The sequence below is a fragment of the Limulus polyphemus genome, unplaced genomic scaffold (genome assembly GCF_000517525.1).
Source record: "Limulus polyphemus unplaced genomic scaffold, Limulus_polyphemus-2.1.2 Scaffold277, whole genome shotgun sequence".
NCBI lineage: Eukaryota > Metazoa > Arthropoda > Merostomata > Xiphosura > Limulidae > Limulus > Limulus polyphemus.
The window spans coordinates 326,846-337,629 of NW_013665887.1; the positions used below are offsets into that span (position 1 = coordinate 326,846).

The 10,784-nt window shown below is 30.5% G+C and overlaps 1 protein-coding gene across 4 annotated transcripts in view; it reads right to left on the minus strand.

Annotated features, from left to right (window-relative positions):
* LOC106456982 (AN1-type zinc finger protein 5-like) overlaps positions 1 to 7,924 on the minus strand; it is an 11,897-nt gene extending 3,973 nt beyond the window's left edge. The window contains exons 1-4 of one of the 4 annotated variants that reach the window (XR_002610049.1): positions 7,788 to 7,904; positions 5,817 to 6,032; positions 4,855 to 4,985; positions 581 to 898 (exon numbers count right to left, since the gene is read on the minus strand). Coding sequence is in view for 2 of the 4 variants with exons in the window: in XM_013916367.2 (XP_013771821.1) it covers positions 730 to 898; positions 4,855 to 4,985; positions 5,817 to 5,988 (472 nt within the window). In the remaining 2 variants the exon portion in view is untranslated. Of the gene's footprint in view, positions 1 to 580; positions 899 to 4,854; positions 4,986 to 5,816; positions 6,036 to 7,787 lie in introns of all 4 variants that reach the window. The other 3 variants (XR_002610050.1, XM_013916367.2, XM_013916368.2) reach the window with 3 other exon arrangements.
* Between the last annotated feature and the right edge of the window lie 2,860 nt (positions 7,925 to 10,784).

The following is a 10,784-nucleotide window of genomic DNA, read 5'->3' on the forward strand; positions in this document are numbered from 1 at the left end:
GATAAGAAATAATGAAATTACCAACTGTTACTATGGTATATATTAGAGTCCGTGTGATAAGAAATAATGAAATTACCAACTGTTACTATGGTATATATTAGAGACAGTATGATAAGAAATAATGACATTGATTATTTCTTATCACACGGACTCTAATATATACCATAGTAACAGTTGGATAATGTCATTATTTCTTATCATACTGTCTCTAATATATACCATAGTAACAGTTGGTAATTTCATTATTTCTTATCACACGGTTTCTAATATACACCATAGTAACAGTTGGGTTTATCACATTCAGTATGATTACAAAAACTTTAAAGTACTAACTCTGATCTGTTCTACCACTACTACAGGAATGAGTCTTCACCCAAGATCTTGCACAAACTTTATACAACACCATCATTCAAACCTGATTTTTCCCCCTTCAAAATACACTAGAAAATATTCTTCATATTATGAACAATATTTTTGGTGACACAACCATTTTGTCAACAGAGGTAGACAAGACTTAAATATTTCTAGGGAAGTGCAAATCATTTTTAGCAAGTACATGTATCTTTCAGTTCATATTCACCTCTCATGTATCCAAGTTCATTTTCTGTATTTACCTCTTGCTAGATTTGGTTTTGATCACACAAAGATCAAAATATTTTAGCTGAAATAAAGAAAAAAAAATTATTATGGAAACTACTACAAAAGTTTTGATACTGCCCTGGTACTAACCTGTAAGTCCAACCTTCTTACGACACATATGACATCTGTTCTTTCTCGTTTTCTTATCTTTAGTAGATACTTCATTGGGTTGACTTGATATTTCTGGTTCAGCATTATTACTGGAAGAGGAAGGTGTAGCAAAACAATGATCACTGTCTTTGTCCTGATGACTGGGGGACTGCAAAAGAATTAAATTTTGTATTAAATTTTACAAGAAAAAAAACCTGCTAGAGATTTTCTCAAGCTAGTGAGCTTGACTGAAAACATGTTTATAAAACACAGGTATATTCAAAGTTAGATATACAAAACTTGCACATGAACACAAGTGGCTGCTAAATCATTTACAGATATATTATAAATATTCTTTATTCAGCTTACTAACAACATGCCAAATCTTTACTGCTGAAAACTAGCTTCCAGCAACTTCGAAAAGTAAACTGTCATTATATCAACCCTTCAAATGATAAAACTATTTTAGCCAATATTTTGCCATTGTGACTCCATCTGTGCTAGTAGTACAAAAATGGTTTGATTTGAAGTTTACTTATCCAAGTTAATTATATATATTTTAAATCAAATAATTTTTTTACTATTAGTCCAGATGAAGTCACAGTAACAATTTTTTTTGTCATTATCTATAAAGTAAAGGTTGTTTCTTTCTTTGTCACAATGTCTGAAATTCTCCAAATGATATTGCAAAAAATTTTTTTTTTGTCTTCACAATGCAGAACACATTCAAAAACTTTAAATTCCTATGCAAGTTATACAAATAGTTATCTTGTAAAATATTGTACTGGTAAATTTTACTATGACATACTTATGTAAATAATTGTCCATATTAAACTATAAAAACCTAACCTAAAAAGCATGTATTACAGTTGTGTGTCATCTGTGTATCCATCTTTTCACATAACCTGCTCCATCACATTTTTTTCTAGCTCATTTCCTGGTTATTGTTACAGAAAACAAAAACAATATTACTTATCATTTCAAGCATTTTAACAACTTAATACAAATACCTTTCAATAATGAGAGAAATTTCTTTTATTACAGACCGTTAGCTATAATACTTAGACAGAATTAAATATTGGTGCCTCCTTACAATCATAAAAATATACAATTTATCACATATTGTACAAGAAAATAGCATTAATGTTTACCTTTTACTTCGGATAAACATAATTAATATTAGATTTAAAATACATAATTCATGTTAAAAGCATTTTATTAAATTCCAAAATAAAGTACATTATGTTTCTTAGGAATAGCCCCTACTCATTTCCATATCCTACTGTATAATCTGATTAAACATTTGTTTTACAGAACAAAAATTTTCGTTGTACACAACTTTTGTTGAAGTCTTCCAGAAATAGTAACTTTCAGTGCCAAAAATCTACACACACTTTCAAACTTCTACAAACCTATAAATCTTATTTCACAATACAGTTGGATAATATCCAACATCCTGTTTATAAAAATATGTTTTCTGTTCTAGAAATACCACATGAGAAATCAGCCAGAAATTGAAAAAACGTTTTTAGTGCCTAAATGCAAAAAACCATTTTGGTAACATATTATTTCAATAATGTAGGTTTTTATTTTGAGTTCATGTGTTCCAAAGAATTAACTTTCTTAAAGACTAATATAAACTTTTTTTTTTTACCCACTGATACCAAAATCATCAAATTTATATTTTTGTTAGCAATTACTTATATTTTCAAAGTTTAAATTATACTTTTGATAACATTTAAAATTACATACCCAATTCTTTTAACATATATGAATTTGGATTTTTGCACCTGACTCAGACATGTCTTCTTAGACAAATATTGTAATTTTAAAATTTACAGTGATTTCATAATGTTGGAAATTAATAGCACTGACATCTACTGTATCTAAAATTAATTGCGTCTCTCATAAAGATGTTTATTTACACAAAGAATCAAAGACAAAGTAAAAATAGAACAAGTGTCAAACAAAACATGAAATCAGAGTACAGTGTGATCACATTATTGGTATGTTGGCCAAATTACCTTTAAAATCAAAACATCATAAAATTTCCTCATTTAGATTTATACTTTAGTGAAGTGTGTTTAATCCTTATTATTGCTTTCTTATCTTGGCCAACTTTTCCTCCTTTTCAAAGATTTAGATCTGCCATTTGTTTTTACACATTTATTATTATTAATTTAAAATCTTATGAAACTGTATCAGTTTATATATGATAAAAGAACAAAAGCTTGTAATTTATCCATTTAACATTTTCTTCTACAGGTTTTAAATGTAATACAAGTCTAACAAATAAAGAAAATACCTTTTCAGTTTTTCTGACTAATGCAGATTTGTATGTTATTTACTTTAAAAATATCAGATTAACGTTGGTATAACAACCCACCCAACTGATAAATATTTACTCTAAACAACTTTCTTAAAAGAAGGGTTTAGTTCATGTAAATTAAAATACACCAAAATCACCACAAACTTTATTGGATAACAGAGGATAAGTAAGTAAATGACCTAAAGCTTTTTGAGAAAGATCAGCCTTAATAATAATTTACATTTAGACCAATACATGCAATAAAAAGCATAATTACTCTTAAATTATTTACTAACCCTATGAGCAAAGACTTGCATATTTTATACAACTTTGTAACCACCATGAAATTATTAAGGTTTACATATTATAAAACTCTGAAAATACTTAATGTATCTTCACACAACTTGGCAAGCTCTTAGCAAATGTCTCAAATCTTTTGTACATAAAAAAAAAAAAAATTATACCAAGTATTTTTATTAAAGATTCAGCTGTGGATTTATGGAGTCAAAAGTGTTGACTGGCCCAAGTGCAAGGTGATTTTCATGTTAAGATTAATAAGTTTTATTCATCTTACAGTTTTTGAATTTCATTTTTATAGCCTCCTAAATGAACACTTTTTTTTCAGTCAAACTTTATATTTTATCTGTAATTTATTTTTACTCTAACTATACAAACTCTGTTCATTTGGCTAATTTTGTAACCACAAAAAATATGAAATAAATCTAAATTACCCCCCTCTTCCTAGAATCACTGTAAGCTGAAAATTACAACTGGATTCCACCCAGTCCATAGTCGAAGAAATAGATAAAAAATGTCCATTAAAAACCAGAAATTTAGTTTGGCTCTTTTTTTTGCTATCAGCTTATCAATGAAACTTAAGCCTACATTTTTTATTGTGATAATGGTTCTAGTATATTAAATGATTTATTTACAGAATGCTCATATGAACACAATAATATCATGTACACAGCAGACAATGTCCTATAACTGTTATAACTTAACTGGCTTTCTAACAAGGCATAAATACCTTAGCCACTCAATCTGAACTGGGCAAGAGCAACTTTCAATCCATAGGCAAAACATAATCTGTGCTAAGAAAACATAGCATTATACATCATTTGGTAACTTAAAACTGTCTTTCTACTGGGTATAAATGATAACATAAAAAATGTCAAGAGTGAATTATTGGTGATTTTTGAAAGAGGATGTAGCAAGTGGGTTTGACTATCTATTTCTATCTTCATAAACAAAGGCTATAAAAATTAGACTCTACCTTAGTAATAGCTGTACGATAATAAGTGGTTTATGTTAAACTCATTACACCAGAGAAAAGTGTTGAAAAAATTAGAGGGAGAAAATGCACCAAAACAAAATATCACGAGCCTCGTACAAGGAAATATTAAAAGGAAATACTTAAATCCTCCAAATTGAAAAACTTAATAAATAAAATTTTAGTATCATATCACTACATTCTTATACCAAGTTTATCCATATACACTAATAATAAAAGTTGCTTAATTAAATTTTGAACCAACAACCTCTCAGTAAACATGAAATGATTAAAATTACTAATAGAGAAATAAAGAAAAAAATTAATTTCTGATACAAATATCTGTTGGTTATCATACTTCTTATGTCACTGACAAACAGATCATACAGTAATGTAAACACAGTCAGCTTATGACCAAACCTAAAGTAAACAAAGAATCTGGGTTCAATTTAGTTACAGATGAATTCCATTAGTGTATCGTTCTTCTTAGATTTCTGATGATTTCACATGGTCTAATCCAGTAGCCCACATTTTACAATTACCCTACCTTTGAAACTTCTGACTCCTGGCTACTACTGGAAATAATAGCTGAAGGTATGGTGGGTAAGGCAGTAATTAAGACTTTCTCAGGGGATGAAGTAGCTCCAATACCTATTCCATCATTAGTTGTTCCTTGAGCTACAATGTAAAGAAAAAAAACTTTACTAATTTAGGTTTCAACTGAGGCTTTCAAATCATGTTTCTGTAGAACATTTGGTTTTGAAAATAACTGATGTTTCACTCTTTCACTGTCAGGCACATATTCACCCCTCCCCACCCTCTGGTGTACAGATAAGTGATTTAATCAATTACCTACGAGTAGCAATTACTTTGATTAAGGTCAATCAAGATTAGTTTTATGAATATTACCATTTCTGATCATTCCAAGAATTGATTAACTGAAATTATGATTAAACCAATCATCAAAATAATCAAGTACGTGAAATTAGTGTTTCTGATTATTCCAACTATCTAAGCAATCAAAATATTGCTATTAGGTTTCTTTGTTAAGCACAAAGCTACACACAATGGGATATCTGTGTTCAGTTAAATTTTAACCCAGTAAGCTTTTTTTTTTAATTTAAAGTTTGTTCAGCTTTGATGACTTGTGGGGAGGAGGACTTCCTGGTTTGGAGATCTTTGGTTCCAATCCCATGACTACCAAACTTGCTAATCCTGTTTTTGACTATAAAAAAGACAAATGTCTCACAGCACCTGCCACCAACATTTTCTGTGTCAATGTTAGTTTTTAATGTTTAGTATGACACAGAAAATGTCAGTTTAAAAAAAAATAAAAAAGGGACAATAGTTTTCACAAGTGGTTATTGAAAGCAAGGCCATAAAAACAAACAAATCCTCAGGTTCACTATAGTAATCTTATAAAAAAATCATTAGATACTGATGAAACTGGAAACACTTAAGCATTAATTATTCTATGTAAATTTGGAAATTCTTTAATTTCATTCTCACCAGATGAATTAAGATGGCCAGTGATTCCATTGTTAGACGTAGACTGTTTTCTTTTAACTGCATCTTTGTAGCACTGTGAGCAGAGCCCATCTGTAGCAGGACTTCCATAAAACCCACAACCAGATCTACACATTGGAGCATTCTGTGACATTTGATTGGTATCTCGCTCCATCACCTTTCACTTGTTAGTGTACTTATGACTATGAATTGAATAGTCTGCTGAGGGGAAAAAAAATCAAGTTTTGAAGCAAAACATCCTTGGTTTTATAGTAACAATGCTTTAGACTTAAAATATATACTTTTAAAAGGTTAAAACTATAGACAGAAACTGCAAGCAATATCCAAGTAATGTATTCAGAGAACATCAAATTCACTTAAGCCATCCTATCCATTAAGCTTTAAAATAAGTTATTCTTATATGGCCTTTCCATTCCTAGGTATCATTCCCAAAGCCCCCTCCCCTGAACCATTTCCAACAATTTAATGTTCTCCCTAAGGTAAGTAGACCAAGGCTGAACACGGTACACCAAATGTAACCTGGCCAGAGACCTATACAATGAAATCAAAACCCCTTTAGACCCTTTGTTCAATATTTAGATGGCTGAAAAGACTGATCAATCAAAATACCAAGATCATTTTCACCCATAATACTTTCATTTATTCCCATCAAAATCACTTTAAACTGAAATTATAACCCACATGCATTGCATTTATAATTAAAAGCCATCTACCATTTAGTTGCCCAATTCACCAAACAATCCACATCCTCCTCACAGCCAGCAAACCCAAAAGTCTTAACATCAAAAGGCTGTGAAGCTGCTTTTACAAGTTCTTTAATTTTCCTAACATAAACCCCGAATCTTAATGCAAGATTAATATAGTGACATAAATAAAACTGATTAAACAACACATTTCACTTACTCCAATCCAAACCAAAACTTGCTAATATAAATAGCCTCAATCACAACTGGTACTATGACATATCCTAGTCAGCCTGACAACCCTTGATATCAATATTAGTGCTAAATATAACAGGTTTTTCAATTCCTTTGGAACTGAAATGCTACTGGCAATCTCTCTTTCTTAATAAATAGATATTTTATTAAAATCAAATACCTTCAATAATTTATTTCAAACAAGATTTTATATCTATGTAATTAGTTTTACCTCATAAATTTAGCATATAAACATGCTACTAAAATTTTCTAACAATTTTGTGCATTTACCACAAAATAATAAAAGTTTTATTCAGAATAATGAACAATCATGATTTAGTATTACTTTTGTTTGTACCTCAATTATAATGCCAGAAGAATCATAAAACACCAAATATATTTGTTTACTACTACCTTAATACTAATAGTAATACAATCACAATGCAGATCGATCTTGTCTGAAAAAATTGGTTACAATTAACTTCTTACAAAGTCAAGAATGGTCTGTGTCAGCGAGTACCAGAGAATGGGAAAGGCTTATGCTTAAGTTTAATTAAAGATAAACAAAATAAAACACTAAAGTATTAATCTAATATTATGATGTAAATTTTAACTCTGTAACATTCAACTCCAAAACTGAAAAATACACATTTATTTTATTTGTGGAATATCTTTTCTATTAAACTTTGATTAAATTTTATGTTCAAACAAAATTATCAACACTTCTTGTGAAATTTCCCTATTCACGCTTCTTAATCACTTAAAATATATTCTTTCCTATGCTTCAGTATTATGATTCACTGACAATATGGCGCCTACAGAATGACTAAGCCTAAGTCTGTAAGTATAACTTGTACAACTCTGCGGCCTATCCCCGTTGTAGTACCACTACTAGATTACTACTAACGTTAGCACTACGTAACTAGTAAACTAAAGGCCTTGTTACTCGAATAGAATAAACATAACTATAAACTAAAGAAGTTATTGGATTTTACACTTAAATACAATTATCGGTAAAGTTATATTAAATACACACCTCGAAATTATAAAGAGTGACGAAATCTTGAATAAATATCCTATTATTTATACGAACTGTTCAACCTTCCCTAACATCCCATGTACAACCTTCTTTCTTCGTCTACAATTGACTAACCTCGCGAATTACTAAAGCTTTTGTCACACGTCACACGTAGAATTCACGTGATACACAACCAGTATATGATTGGCCAAAGTAATGCCAAGACTTAAATGTGCGACCTCATACGCAACACCCATGTGATTTTCTATGACGACACCCATGACTACTTAGCTTTTATGAAAATCAAAAACGTACCCAACGTTGAAATGACGTTAAATCAAAATTGTGACGATTGCTTACGAAATTAGATTCGTGGTAGGCACTGTAGTGACTGTACTACCCTTGGTTACATACAATTTTGTTAGAAGCGGGTGGTTTCTTAAATTCAATCCTTTCAAAATTGAGTATGTGAAACTGAATCAGTAATTATATACAGCGTATATGTAATTTATTATATTCCTTCAAGTTTCACCAAGTCCCATTATGAAGAGTACGCTAACCATATAAATCTTAAAGATAAACACACACATACTCTGACTATTTGGCGCAAACAGTAGCTTCAAATATCAAAGCAAGAGTTACTCCCACATAATAAATGAAGTATTAATATTAGAAATACACGACCTTATTAACACCGAAACGTTGTTTTTATTTGATTAAACACTCAACGTTTTGCTGTATAACTTCTTCAGGAGCGTTCACTAAAACAGAAACTGACAGTAAAAAGCTTCAAAATAATTACATGAAATATTTATTAAACGTTTCAGAATCTTCAAAATTTCCCCTTCACTAAACAACAGGTACAAATATATATATATATATATATAATGGTAATTACACCAGAAATATGATATAAAAGTATAATTTCCAGAAAAATCCGACAATATTACTTTGCAGGTTTTTAAAATGCTACCTAGCAGGCTTAAAAATATTACATTTACTGTAGGGGCTTATGTGAGGATCTGCGGACTTGCAACACTAGAAACCGGATTTCGATACTCGTGGTGGGCAGAGCACAGATAGCCCATTGTGTATTTTTGTGCTTAAACTACAAACAATGAAAATAGGAAATATGCCAGAGCAACAACTTTTGTTGTTTTAACGAGATCTCCAGCTTCCTAGATTAACGGCCCGGCATGCCCAAGTGGTTAGGGTGGTGATGACTAGCTGCCTTCCCTTTAGTCTTACACAACTAAATTAGGGACGGCTAGCGCAGATAGCCCTTGTAGCTTTGCGCGAACTTAAAAAAAAACCTAATCTCCTAGATTAACAACTTTTTACAAAACGTTGCTCTTGCTACTTAGTTTGCAATATTATTATAGTGATGCTATCGATAGAAATAAATTTTGTCAATATTTATCTATAGTAAATTATAGATTTTTTTTTCTTATTAGGAAATTCATAAAGGAAACAGAATTAGATACTATATTTAACAAACTCACTAATTTATTATTTATAATTCTCTACAACTTTTGAGAAACATTTTACATTAATATTTCTAATTGTTCTTTCAATTACTGTTTCATACATTAATAATAAAAACTACTAATAACTATTCGCAATTGTCTATTCACGCGCTATCTGAAAATTAATAAATTTTTGATATATCACGAGAACAGTGTTAAATTAAGACAATTTTATTGAATAACATTCATAACAGTATGCTCCCAGTAGCACAGCGGTATGTCTGCGGACTTACAATGCTAAAAATCGGGTTTCGATACCCGTGGTGGGCAGAGCACAAATAACCCATTGTGTAGCTTTGTGTTTAACTTCAAATAAACACAATTATCTGGTCCCCCGCTGGGACAGCGGTAAGTCTTCGGATTTACAACTCTAAAATCAGCGGTTCGATTCCCCTCGGTAGACACAGCATGTTGCTTTGCTATAAGAAAATACACGTAAGAAAAAAAAAAATACACAATTATCTGAGGAATCATATTCCTGTAGAATTTGATTGTAAATGGTTCGGTAGAGACCATTGAACCAGAAAAATGGTGATGTAAATTTTATTGGAGCAGTTTGAAGGACATTTTTAGGTCATTATATACCATCACTCTAAAATGGTCAATGTCACAATTGTAAACTGCATAAATTATATTTGGCTGTTAAAATCGTGATTAAGCATATGACATCATTAAACAGTATTTACCACCATGTCCATATAATATTTCATATAAACAGTCAAATAGAAATGAAAAAAAGCAAAAATATGTCTATTCTACTAATCATATTTCCAAATCAAAGTCATCGTCGAACACTTTCCATTATCATCAGAGCTTTTATCAACGTCGTCACATCGTAAAGTATTATTCACCATTTCATAAGCAATCATATAAAACTTTAAAAAATAATGTTATTTTAATAAATGGTTATGCTGTGAATGATATCTTTTTTGCTCAAAGCAATAATCTTTAAACACTTTTTTTCGTGATCATCCAGTTTCGATTAGTAAGTGTTTTAATACGTGTTGTCTTATTATCGAGTCAGCTTCAAAGACTCACATGGTAGTTGTACATATCAAATCCTTTTTTTTTACGAGAGCGGAAGCTAATTACATATCTGCGTTTTACACAGACGTTTTTGCTAATTCGTTTGAGCATGTTTGAGAAATATGAGTAACTAGACCTCCGTGACCCGTTGGGTCACTTACTATTCAGAGGTTACGAAGAATTCAAGCTAATTTCAATATTGCACCGAAATGAAGGTTTATTTCGAAATAATTTAATTAAATATTTCAATCCATTCGTATTATTCATAATTCAAGAAAAGATATTTGATTGTTGATCGGAAGGAAAAGGAAATACCATTTCATTTTTCAAAAAGTGAAGTAAGAAGTTTCGTAAAGAGCGCGAACGTTAGTGTGGTGTAAAATTACTCATGCTAGAAATTTTCCTAAAAGTGACCCGAGGTAAGTGTATCTGTAAGAGTTATTTCTCTGACAAAATCATAGCA